General features: G+C 43.3%; 2 protein-coding genes across 3 annotated transcripts in view; both read left to right on the forward strand.

The window, feature by feature from the left end:
* HSPBAP1 (HSPB1 associated protein 1) overlaps positions 1 to 13,689 on the forward strand; it is a 112,527-nt gene that overhangs the window by 36,674 nt on the left and 62,164 nt on the right. The gene's annotated exons all lie outside the window — the stretch shown is intronic.
* On the forward strand, positions 4,675 to 7,174 carry LOC146019522 (uncharacterized). The gene is made up of 3 exons (XM_083152042.1): positions 4,675 to 5,773; positions 6,276 to 6,344; positions 6,649 to 7,174. The coding sequence occupies exons 1-3, from the start codon at positions 5,503 to 5,505 to the stop codon at positions 6,669 to 6,671; spliced, it is 363 nt and encodes a 120-aa protein (XP_083008168.1). The 5' UTR covers positions 4,675 to 5,502; the 3' UTR covers positions 6,672 to 7,174.

Genomic DNA, 13,689 nt, shown 5'->3' on the forward strand with positions numbered 1-13,689 from the left:
TGGGTATTGAACCCATGACCTCAGTGCTGTGAGGCAGTAATGCTAACCATTACACCATCCGTACTGACCTTTTGCCCTGGAAACACATTTATTAGGAAGCCACAGGTGCTACTAATCAGCCCAAACTTGATCACATCAGTTTTCTTGCTGCTGCACTAAAACGCATGGTAGATGTGTGGCATGGTTTAAATCCCTTAAGGAAAGGATTTACATGTTTATTGGCTGCCCATAGCTCTGTCTAGAATGGACTATTTGTTAGAACACCTATTTACTAGAGTGACTTATGCAACCATGGAACCTTTGTGTTTGTCCAACCATGCTTTCTTATGGTTCTCTCTGAAGACTGATCTGGACACTGGCCCCTGTATTTCCTGGAGATTTCCATCGGCATTTGCAAAATCTTTGGTATTTCATAGTAAAGTAGAGTCTATGTGGAAGGAATATAAACTTAATAACATTGCTTCTTTAAATAACAATCCCCTCCTTTCTTTGGCAGGCTTCAAAATCAGAGGCCTAATTATGTCATATGTATCTTCACAGAAGAAATCCTTTAACCGTTAGTATTTGAAGGCTCAATCATATTTAAATACTACATCACAATAAACAACTTTTCCTACAACCCAAAATGTCCTTAGATATGCTCCTCACTAAAAAAGAAAGCCAATATACCTTTCATAAGGATTATAGACTCTATAAATTCGGCAATGACTGGGAAACTACTCACTACATTATTAAGTGGGTCCCCCCATGGTAGTTCAACCCCTATTACGACCTGATGGCTCCTTAACTACAGATAGCAAGCAGGTTGCAGAAAGAATGAGGGATTTCTATAGCAATTTATAGGTGCCCCTTCCACCACCACACCTGATGTAATTTCACAATTTTGGATTAATCTTCCGTTACCATCAGTCCCCACCAGCTTAAATGATTCACTAGTTTCCCTCGTTACAGAGGAAGAAGTTCACACAGGTATCTCAGACCTCACACTCGCTAATGCTCCAGAACCTGATGGTTTCACGGCAGACTTTTATAAAATGCTCTCTCCTTGAATAACACCTACCCTTACGTTATTATTCAACACTTCTTTGGGCAATAATTTGTTACCACGTTATTTTTACTCAGCGATTACTAAAGTACTTCCCAAACCTGGTAGAGATCTGAGTAAACTGGGGTCATATAGACCGATATCTCTAATCAATTTAGACTATAAGCTCCTCTTTAGAATTCTGGCCAATAGACAAACATATTCTCCTGACCATCATCCACCCTGACCAAACAGGTATTATAACTGGCAGAATTTCTGTGGTTAATATTCGTAGAGTTCTCTCCGCTATATTTAATTCTATGGAGGCTCCTACACCTGGACACTCTGCAATTCTTTCTTTGGATGCTGAAAAGGCTTTCAACATGGTGTATTGGTCTCATCTCTTATACACCATGTTGAAGTTTAACTTCCCACAGAGATTTATTTTCTTTATTAATACTAGGGAGGCCAATCCCGGGCCATTTTTTCAATCCCGGGATTGAAAAACTGTCAATCCCGGGATTGGCCTCCTGATATGCCCAATGATGAATAAATGATCTCTGGCCACAGAGAAAAGGTGCGGCGGCATGCGGTGCAGAAGGCAAGGTGACTCCGGGAGACTCGGCGGGCCGGGGAGGAGGCTGGTATCTCGGTGTCTGGGCAGACGCGGTGACGTTGGAAACAGTGTGGGGTTGTGCAGTGTGATACGATCTCTAACATCATGCTGCGCAGCCACACAACCTTGTCCCCGGGAAGCGCAGCGTGATGTTAGAGGTCACGCTGCGCAACCACACAGTGTTCCTAGGATGCCCGGACTCCACGTTACCGGCCTCCTTCCCAGCTCGCTCCGCGCTACATGGGAGATAGGGATCAAATGCGCATACACATTTTGGTCCCGTAATCCTGGGATTGGAGCCTCCAATCCCGGGATTCAAATCCTGGCCAAAAATGCCCTAAATCCCGGAATCCCGACGATCCCGGTTTTGGCATCCCTAATTAATACACTTTACCAACTCGCCTCCTCCCAAATATCTTGCAACAGATATTTATATGACCCATTTGAAATTCAATGAGGCACCTGACAGGATTCCATCCTCTTTGTCGCCTTTGTTATTTGCCATTGCTCTCCATCACGCCCCTTTGTATAGTGGCATCACAATAGGTCCCTTCAAAATGTGTTTGGCCCTATTTACTGATGACATGCTACTCTTTATGTCTGACTCTTCCTGCACCCTTCCTGTAGTGTTTGATATTATTACTCTGTTCTAAGGCTATAAAATAAACATAGACAAATCTGTACTGCTACCTGTTTCAGGGGATGTTGCATTACTCCGTGAAGAATAATAACTGCCTTTATTAAATTGTTAGTTTCTTGGTTGCTGATGCCTCTATCTCTCCTTGGCAGGATAGCAGTAATTAAGTCCATTATTTTCACTAAATTATTCTACACCATGCAGATGCTCCCTACCTGCCTCCACCGCTCTGATATCCAATTGCTTGATTCTGCCATTTCCAAATTTTTATGGAAGTCCGGGAAACCTCGCATCGCACACAAGAAATTACAAGCCCCCAAAGATGCAGGTGGTTTAGTCTGCCCGACTTTCAGTTATACTCAGACGCAGTCTTCTTTTGGTATACATCAGACTGGTTGCTTGGTAAAAACACATACACAAGCCCTTCACTAGATGATGCCTTATGTTTCCTTCACTTTGTTAAATATCTCCTACATGTTCCCTAACTACCAGACAATCTCTTATCTAACCCATTATTTGCAGATACTTATAGAATTTGGCAAACTATAAAAGATTCAAGCGTAATCCGGGCAGGACCAATCATATATCCCTGTGGGGTAACCGGTTATTCTCTCTTGGAATGGATAACTATCTACAAGACCCTCAGAGATTAGGGGATTATACCGTGGATGTTTTTGACCCGGGTGGCAATCTACACTCATTTATAGCCTTTAAAGATAAATTTGGCCTCCCCCAATCCTGTTTGCATATTTTCAAATTCGGCACTATATAACTAATCTTCCGCCGACAGGTATTGCCTTTCCTCTATTCATTCAATAATGAATTCCCTGTTAAAGGTACCCTATAAAACCGGTTACTGTACCTTTTATTTAACAATGTTATCGCCTGTCCTTCCTACTGTGTTACTCAAACACTGGATCTTACCCTCAGCCCCTCTTTTTGCTGAGGCTCAGGCAATGATGTTATGGTTTCTATTCTTTGACGGGTTTACTACCCTGCCTAATGTAGAGCAAGGTGCCATCTCATTTTACAGGAAATGGGCCCCATATGTTTTAAGACAAACCCAAATATTTAAGGTATTTGAATCCACTGACTTTTGGTTGTTTAGGAAGATTTCTAATGGGGAATGACTGTATCTCAAGCAGTCCTTCTGAATTGCAATCCCTTATGACCTGAATATACCTTTTTTACCGTCTTAACTTCACAAGCTTCTCCAACTTCATTGTATTTAAGTGATGTCCCTCCCTCATGTATTTCTCCTCCAAAAAGTTTACATTTTCTTACTTAAGTTTGCAAGAATTGCTTTCTAAGATATATATTGGCTCTTTTGTCTACATGGAAGTTACGGTGTTTAGAAATACGAAATCGCCGATATATGTGTTGTTACCAGACTAGTATTTTTATTGATAATTGAACGTGCTGCCAGAAGCGCATTATCCCCAGTTTTTAGTATTTACTACATGACATGTTAGTGTGTAACAGTTCAATATTTTCTACAGACTTTATTCCTGTACGGTAGACAACTCAGTATATTCTTTGTTAATGTTTTGTGCATGATTGATGTTTGATGTGTCAACTTGGTACTTCTCATTTATTTCTGGTCGTGACTTCCAAGATCTTTCAACACTGTATTCTTTGTTAGATGCATGTGAAAACTCAATAAAATTATATTTAAAAAAAATTGATAAAAAAATATAATTTTAATTTGAGGCGAAATTGCGTTGGTTTCTTTAAATGCACCTCACTACATATGGGGGACTCATGGATGAAGCAGTTTGTGGATATTTATCTTGGGAGCTCACATGATTGAAGGGAGCACTCAGTGATGTGGAGTGAGCGCTGCTATCGGGCCTTTGTTCTACCAGCTCCCTTTGCTGGGCGATGAAGGCCTGTGATTGTTAATGGATATGTTGCGTTTGGTCCCATATGGCCTATGTGAACGCAACATCCAAAGCTTCATCTCACTGGCCATCTGGGTGCCGGTTCTCTGGGCTGCTGTGGTGGTGTAGTTGAGCTTCCACAACTAATGGGTTATAGCATCTATCTGTTGGGTTTGGCATTCCATGACTTCCATCTGGTCTTGCTGGAAGCTGTTTAGGGACAATTGCTAGATCCTCCATACTTTGGGTGGCCAGTGCAAGTGCCTGCTGCTGAGTTGGTGGGCTGATAGCTTGTGATTCCATGAAGATGTCATCCTCTGACGAATATGCCACCAGCCCAGCAGTTCTGTTTGGAAAAAAAAAATAGGGTGACATTCTATGGGATGAGAAAAATGCGCATTTTTTTCTCTCGCACCACATCGCCACTATTCGCACTTTTTTAATTCACATTTTTTGGTAATAAATCGCATATTTAATGGGATGCGATTTGGAGGCTGAAAAGTGCGATGTAGTGCGATTTGCGGCGAAGTGGTGCGAATTGATAACACAAAAAAGTGTGATTTCTTCCGCCGGTCATTTGCGAGTTTTGGACCAACCGGAGTGCGATTTACAAAACTGTCTCTGCATGACTAAGTACCCTCTAACCTATTGGCCCACCTCTGTCCCCTCCATTATGCATCACACCCCCTATATAAAGGGGCACTAGCGCCATTTCACTCTTTGATAGGAAGTAAGGAGCATGGAGAGGAGCAGTGGCAGTGTGAGTAGAGGAAGAGGTGTTGGTGGCAGAGTGAAGAGTGGCAGAGGGAGCAGTGGCAGAGTGAGCAGAGTGAGGAGTGGCAGAGTGAGGAGTGGCAGAGTGAGTGGCAGAGTGAGGAGTGGCAGCAGCCAGCCAAGTGGGAGAGGCAGCAGAGGACTGCTGAGGTCGTCCTCCATTACAGGGAGTGGCAGCAGTGTGGCAGGCAGCATGGCCACAGCAAGGCCAGCCCCAGACCAGGCCCTGTCGGACCAGCCCCAGCAGGAGGAGGTGGAGGATCCGCTGGCATCCCCATCCTATACCCAGGACCTATTCCATACCCCAGAGCAGCTGCAGGAGGGCCACATGTCAGAGGTGGAGGAAGATGGAGGTGAGGAGGAGGAAGACACTGGCATGGAGGAGAAGGGGTACATGGCTGGAGTAGAAAATGAGGAGGAGGAGGAGGTAGAAGCTGGCCGCACAAAAAGTGGCTGAAAGGTCAGATTCTCCTACGAGGAAAATGCTGTGCTTGTCCGGGCTATCATACCCGTGTTTGGCCGGTTACTGGGGAAAAGTCACCACAAGAGCACTGCACAGCGGAAAAGGGCTATGTGGAAGGACATCACCCAGGCGGTGAACGCTGTAAGTCAGCACAAGCGCCTGGTCAGAAATGTCAAGAAGAGGTTCAACGACATCAAGAGACAGCTCAAAAGTAAAATGGCCATGGAGTTGGAGGAGGCCACCAAGACTGGCGGAGGAAGCCCCACCACTGTCTGCTACACGTCCTATGAGGTCAAGCTCAAAAGAATCATACCCCCTGAGGTCCTGCCTGGCATGCACGTCGCGGATACCGATAGGCCGCCAACGCCATCCAGAGCTGGTAAGTGTGACCACATGCAATCTTAAACATACATGGCAATGTTTTCAAACTGTAATGTTCACTTGTATTGTTATGCTAAGTAAAGTGCTGCTGTGGAACTCCATAGCCCAGCAAGGTCAAGCACAAAAAATTGCCTGCTCCTACTTTCAAATTGGTCATAATGCTGGGCCTTGTAGTTCCACAACTGCTGATATTGATCAATACTTTAACATTCTTTCTAGCAGCTTAACATGTATGTGGGCCAAAAAACATTGGTGTACTGGTGGTTTAGCTGCCATGCCTACATACCACAGATTATCCACCAGTTGTAATGTGTCCAATAGTTTAATAATAATCTAACTAAAAATTCAGGTGAAAAACATATGTCAAATAATGTGGGGACTAAATAATGTAGTCCTTAACCAAAGGAAGTATTGTCCAGTAATGTCATTTCAATGCATTTTTGGCATAAATGCTTATCCATTGCAAGGTACATAATGGCTGCCCATCTTTCCTTTCACAGATTGTCCGTCCCAAAGTGCTCACGCATCAAAGAAAAGAAGGCCCGTTGGAGCAGAATCTGTGGAAGCAGGTAAATGAACAAATAAACAAAAAACAGGCCATTACACATACAGTACACACACCCATGTCACATCAACAATATCTCACACTACATTCATCTCCTGCTGCTACATTGCAACGGAAATGAATGTAATCTGACCTAGCCATCTCACTTATTATTAATGTCAATGTTACATGCAGTATCGGGGTACATGTGTAAGTACATAATACCCCTAGGTATGTGCGTTCAGCATCTCAAGCCCTTTCAAAAACAGTACTGAAGAGAGACTGGCCTATATATGCATCAGTACTTACCTCTTCATCTGTATCCACAGGTACTGTACAACTAGGAACATAACCAACAGAATCCTCTATGATGATGTTGGACGAAATGGACATCATTCTCGAACCCGTGGAGACCTTTGCGGCCGAGGAGGAAATACAGACGTCATCACAGAGTGATCTTCCCCTAAGTGGGGTGACTCCCAACCCACCCCCACCCACAAACACACCCCATACAGCAGCTTCTGCTGCACAAGTAGCTAACTCCTTGGTAAATTTCTAGGAGAAACAAATTGAATTTATGGCCTCCCAAAGCCTGCAAATAGGGAACATCCAGGGGTACATGTGTCACACTTTTCTTCAATTAAGAAAAATTTCAAGGAGTGTACGGGTTGGTGTAGGTACTCATGTGCGCATTGCTAATAGCATTGACACCCGTTTTGCAGATCTTACTTCTGCTGTAAGGGAACAGAATAGCCATATTGGCAGCCTTGCGCAAAGTATAGCTGCACTTAGCCAATCATGCACAGCGCAGACCAATGCCTTAATAGTTATGCAGGCACAACTTCAGCAGATGGAAGGCAATGTCATAGGTGCAGCAGTATCTACACTGAGTAGTGTATCTAGCACCCCAGTAAGTGGCTCCCCCACTTCCCCACCCCGTTGGAGTATTAGGACCTGGGGTGGCCTGGGTGCAGCTTCAAGAAGTGGTTTAGGGTGGCCTGATGGTGGGAGAAAATAGGTCATATTTTTTATAAATTTTTAATTTGCATCTAATATGCAATACATCTTGTTACATCCCCCGACAGTTTGAATGTTTGAGTGACAAAAATGCAGGTTGTTTATGACATACTATACTGCAGTAAAAATGTCTAAACGCATACCATTTTGTCTGTGTATTATTTTTAAAGCAATTGTTGTGTGAAATATGACATAGTGTAATGGTATATGACAATGGGATTGCTGAAAAGTAGTGTTGGGTAACTTCTAGCCCGTCAAAGGTTGTGGAACTACATATTCCAGCAAGCTCTGGCACTCATTGTTTGGACTGTAATGGTTATTGTGTGTCAGGGCATGCTGGCACGTGTAGTTCCACAACACCAGGTGAGCCATGTTTTAGAGCAAACTTAATTCATACATGTTACAAATGTACTTACAAGGTTGATTACAGCAAGGGATAGGTCCGCACCACCAGCTGCATCCGTTGGGCTCTGTGTATTAGGCTAAATGTGGGTGGAAACAGATGGTATTGCTAAATAATTTGTTTATGAGTACACTTACAGCAAAGGTACATGTTGGAATACAGGGCACATGTGCTTAAAAGTAACGCCTGATGATTTGTGTACGCACCAGATTCCCCCTCTGCGTACCCCTCACTACCCGAGGTGTGGTAGGTTGGCCTTCCTGCACGACTGCTGCATGTTCCTCCACATAGGCAGGTTGGGACAGGGCTATGTTGTGTAACATGCAGCAAGCCTGGACGATCATCACTAATTTTGCAGGGTGGTAAAGCAGCGAACCCGATGACCGGTCCAAACACCGGAATCTACTTTTCAATACGCCAAATGTACGCTCCACCACATTGCGGGTTGCAATATGGGCTTTATTATACCGGTGCTGTGCAGGGCCCTCTGGGGAGCGCAAAGGTGTCATGAGCCAGGAAACACACCCATATCCTGAGTCACCTAAAACACAGATAGGAAGTTATTGCCTTATATGGTAAGGTATGTGCATTGTGCAAACAGTGGGACAACAGCAATATGCTTGTGAAACTGGAAACACACACATTTGAGCAGGTACAAATAAGGACAGAGAGGGTAATATGTAAAAATGTACTTACCAAGTAGCCGGCCCTCTGGCATTTGTTGTTGGTTGAATCGGTTGCAGAGGGCTGAGTGCCTCAGAATATAGGCGTCATGGCAGTTCCCAGGAAAGCCTGCGACAACACTTAGGATTTTCAGATGAGCATCACATACAACCTGCACGTTCAGGGACTGCCGCCCACGCCTATTGACATAGACGTGGCCCCGCACGTGCGGTGCCCTAATCCCAATGTGTGTGCAGTCTATAGCTCCCAGCACGTGAGGGAATGCTGAGAGTCTATAGAAAGCCACCTTGTGGTCCTGCCACTCCAACTCAGAACGTGGGAATCTGATGTATGTCCGCCACAACTTCTTTAAAGCAAGTAACACATGAGTAAAATGCTTAGAGAAATTGGGCTGTGATACCCCCAAGGAGCATGAGGTCACAGACTGAGTGGAGCCTGTGGCCAAATAGTAGAGGGTACACATTAATTTCTGCAGCCCAGATACTGCATAGTTGCCTCCCCCGAAAGGGTCCAAATCATCTCTCACCTGCTCATATAAGTCCAACTGGTTATTGCGGTTCAGCCTAAACATCCCCACAACCTGTTGATCCGAGAGGGAGTCCAGGTACAGCCGAGCACGATACATACGTGGGGTATGCAGTAGTCGGGGGGCTACCTGGATCTGGTGTGCAGCTTCCTCCCTCCTGTGCAGCTCCTCCAAATGGGCCACATCACAAATGAGGAATTCCAAACCACTCTGCAAAATCTCCATGGGCAGTATTCAATGAAAAAGTTCTCCGTGCATGGAGAGCGTTTTATTTCGTTCTCCATGCACTCTCCGTGTTCCGGAGGGCTCGCTGCCACTCCTGCTCCCTCTATTCAATGTGGTTAAGACTCGCCGCCACTCGCGGCGAGTCTTAACCCCTGCAGGGAGCAGGGAGCTTTCATGGAGCCGGAAGCAGCCAGAGAGATTAAAGTCTCCCTGGCTGCTCCAGAGGACTGTGGAGGGGAGGGGGGCTCTCCAGGACCCAGGCTGCACCCCCCTATAGCCAGCGGGGGACCCAGTATTCACTGCACCGTTCGTGCATAGTTACGTTTGGGTGCAGTGAATATATGAATATCTAATGAGCGGCTCGAGCGCTCGGGCCCCCTGCCGGCTGCACTGTGTAAAAAAAAAAAAAAAAATGTAAAAAAATATATTTTTTTTTAAATTAAATATATATTCATGTGCTATAAGCACATGAATAAAAATAACATGCCCCTTCACAGGAAAAAAACCCAGATTTTTTTACACCAAAATTTAAAAAAAAAAACCTTTACGTTCAAAAGTTCACATTCCAGCTCTCCATCAAAAGATGGAGAATTGCTACACGGAGAGAGACGGAGAAAATCACTTAAAAAGACGGAGAATATTTCACATTGAATAGGGTTGCTCGCTTTTGGAGAGCAAAATGCTCCGTCCAAGGCGAACAAAGCACAAATTCTCCACAAAACACGGAGAACTTTTCTCATTGAATACTGCCCCATGTCTCAAACCCTCACAGGTGTCCTTAATGATGTTGGGGTATATGTAGGGGTGTTTCTGAGTGAAATTGAGGGCACCTGTGCTGAAATTAACCATTTGTGCACTTGACCAAAGTGAGTTCTGGGCCAAATCGCCCAACAGAACCTGGTCTGAAAAAAGTGCGATTATTAGACACCTTAAAAGTGCGATTTGCGAAAACGCACCCCATTAAATAAGCGATTTGTATACTTTTCTGTACGAAAATATCTGGATGCGATAAAAATGCGAATTTTTCACACACTTTTGGTCCGCATGAGTTATCGCACATAATAGAAACATAGAATTTGACGGCAGATAAGAACCACTTGGCCCATCTAGTCTGCCCCTTTTTTTAAACATGTTACCTCAAACCATATTTGATCCTTATTTTTTTGTAAGGATATCAATATGCTTATCCCAAGAATGTTTAAATTGTACTACTGTATTTGCGTCTACCACCTCTGTTGGGAGGCTATTCCACTTATCTACTACTCTTTCTGTGAAAAAATTCTTCCTCGCATTTCCCCTGAATCTTCCTCCCTCTAGTTTCAGTGCATGTCCTCGTGTTCTGTTGCTCCTCTTCCTGTGAAGAATGTCTCCCACCTGTACCTTGTTAAAGCCCTTGATATATTTGAAAGTTTCTATCATGTCCCCCCTTTCCCTTCTCTGCTCTAAAGTATACATATTAAGATCTTTTAGTCTTTCCTGGTATGTTTTGTGATGTAGGCCATGCACCATTTTAGTTGCTCTTCTTTGTACAGTCTCTAATGTATTTATATCCTTCTGGAGATATGGCCTCCAGAACTAAACACAATACTCTAGGTGAGGTCGTACCAATGACCTATACAGTGGCATTATTACTTCTTTCTTTCTCTGCTGATACCTCTCCCTATGCAACCAAGCATCTGACTTGCCTTCTTCATTGCTTTGTTACATTGCCTACCTGCTTTTAAGTCCCCTGAAATAGTGACACCTAGATCCCTCTCTTCCTCAGTAGTTTCCATTATAGTGCCATTTATACTATATTGAGTCTTTGGATTTCTGAGACCCAAGTGCATGATTTTGCATTTTTTGGCATTAAACTGTAGTTGCCATTCTCTTGACCATTTCTCTAATCTGCCTAGATCCTCAATCATTTGTTTTACCCCTCCTGGTGTGTCTACCCTGTTGCATACCTTTGTGTCATCTGCAAAAAGGCACATTTTACCCTCAATTCCATTTGCAATATCACCAATAAAGATATTAAAAAGCACCGGTCCAAGTACAGATCCCTGGGGTACTCCACTTGTAACCTTTCCCTCCTTTGACTGTACTCCGTTTACTACAACTCTCTGTTTTCTGTCCTGCAACCACGCTCTTATCCATTCAACTATCTTAGAATCCAATCCCAAGCTTTCAAGTTTATTTAACAGTCTGCGATGTGGGACAGTGTCAAAAGCTTAACTAAAGTCTAGATAAGCTACATCTACAGCCCCACCTTGATCTATTACTTTAGTCACCCAGTCAAAAAAGTCAATAAGATTTGTTTGACATGATCTTCCCCCAGTAAACCCATGCTGTTTTGGATCCTGTAAATTGCTGGTTTTGAGATATTCTACAACTCTTTGCTTTAAGAGTGTTTCCATCAATTTCCCTACTACTGATGTAAGGCTCACTGGTCGATAGTTGCTTACCTCTTCCTTGCTTCCACTTTTGTGCAGTGGGACTACATTTGCTGTTTTCCAGTCCTCTGGGATTACTCCAGTAGCTAGTGACTGGTTGAATAATTCTGTTATTGGTTTTACCAGCTCCCCTTTAAGCTCTTTTAGTATCCTTGGATGTATCCCATCTGGCCCCATTGATTTATCCACTTTCAGTTTTGAGAGTTCTGTGAGGACTTTCTCCTCTGTAAATGTACTTGTCCCTCCCTCAGTTTTCTGACTATACTTGCAACTTAACTGTGGCCCCTTCCCCTCTCTATCAGCAGTGAATACTGAGCAGAAATAATTATTAATATTATCTGCTATTACATTGTCCCCCTCAAGAAAACTTCCACTCTCTGTCTTCAGTCTAATTATTCCACTTTTTGTTTTTCTCCTTTTACTTATATACCTAAAAAAAGTTTTCCCCCCTTTACCCACTGACTGGGCCATTTTCTCTTCAGCCTGTGCTTTTGCACATCTGATTACCTTCTTAGCCTCCTTCTGTCTAACAAGATACACCTCTTTGTCCTCATTCTTCTGCGTCTGCTTAAATTTCTTAAAGGCCAACTTTTTTGCTTTCACAATACTTGCTACTTCTTTTGCAAACCACAATGGCTTTCTTTTTCTTGTGTTTTTCCTAACTCTTTTGACACAAAGTTCTGTTGCTTTTAGAATTGCACTTTTTAATTTTTCCCACTTATCCTGCACTCCTTCCAAGTTCTTCCACTCTGCCAAAGAATCCCTTACAGAGTTTCCCATCTCTACAAAATCTGCCTTCCTAAAATCTAACACCTTTGTTTTTGTGTGCGATGAGTCATAATATGCGATATCCGTCCCTTAGCGCATCCTATTAAATATGCGATTTCAAGGAAAAATGCGGTCGCCATTTTTTTTACTAATATTCGCCAAAAAACACAAATCTCATCCCATAGAATGTCACCCATAGTGTCAATTACTATATGTGCCAATGGCCTTGCCTACACAACTGTAATGGTTGCTGGTTCTAGTGTGCACATTGCAGTCCCTTACTCTTCTAGGGTGGCACATCTGCTGATCACACATGTGCTGAGGTCATTTCTAGGGAGGGTTTCAGAAGAATTGTAGTTATAAAAGGCGACACATAGGGTCATTACATATATAACGGGGAGAGGGCCACCCAGGGTGGCATAGGACACTTTATCACCTGCATCCACACCGCCCAGGAGATCGGGGTTCAGAGGAACAAGCTCCCAGAATATCCAGTTACTCCAAGAAGGAGTATCGTTAACAAAGGGGATCCACCCCGCTCCTTTATTTGCTTTTTTTCGCCTAACTGCAATTCTCATGGTCATGCAGAGACGGGACTTTTCAGCTAATTATTACCAAGCAATCAAAAGGGTAGAATCTTGCATCTAGAAATGCTCATTTTTGTGTTTCACATTAATCACCCCCTGCAGATAGATGCAGCATTGGAGCTCCTAACTGGCACAATTCATTATGATGTATGAACGAGATAACTGATTGTAGATATTTTGTCAAGCATTTACTGGGGAAAGGTGATTTCAGACTTTGAAGTGTCTCTAATAGTATCACTCTAATTATCTGCTACATATATATGCAACATTGTAGCTCCTAAGGCACAGCCTATCATCCCTGTAAAAGTGGCTGTAAGTGCAGCTCAGCTATAGCAATAGAGCATCACAGTAGAACGGCTATCAGTATATATGTATTATGTTTCTACATCACAAATCTTCTAATGCTAGATGGTTGCAATTACTGTATATGTAGCAAGTACCATACATTTACAAACCGCTGGCACACTAAAAAGTTAATTTCTCCCTCACCTATAAATGTGGGCAATTTACAAAGTGGCCATATGAATTGTGGCATTTTTCTGATAAGAAATATTGATATACACCATTCAGATTAATAATTATATGCCCTTTCCCAAGTGTGTAATGATGCAATGTTTCCTGACAACATTATCTGCAATATAAACAGTAGATACCCACTGGCTGTAATCTACCACACTCACTTGGAAGCTAAGAAGTGTTGGGCCGGGCTAGTACTTGGTAGGGAGACC

This window comes from Crinia signifera, chromosome 7 (assembly GCF_055691185.1).
Source record: "Crinia signifera chromosome 7, ASM5569118v1, whole genome shotgun sequence".
NCBI lineage: Eukaryota > Metazoa > Chordata > Amphibia > Anura > Myobatrachidae > Crinia > Crinia signifera.

Coding starts and splice junctions, on each gene's coding strand:
- LOC146019522 (XM_083152042.1), top strand. CDS start 5,503: ATGTGGAAGGACATCACCCAGGCGGTGAACGCTGTAAGTCAGCACAAG. Junction 5,774..6,275: donor GCCAACGCCATCCAGAGCTG/GTAAGTGTGACC, acceptor TTCCTTTCACAG/ATTGTCCGTCCCAAAGTGCT. Junction 6,345..6,648: donor AGCAGAATCTGTGGAAGCAG/GTAAATGAACAA, acceptor CTGTATCCACAG/GTACTGTACAACTAGGAACA.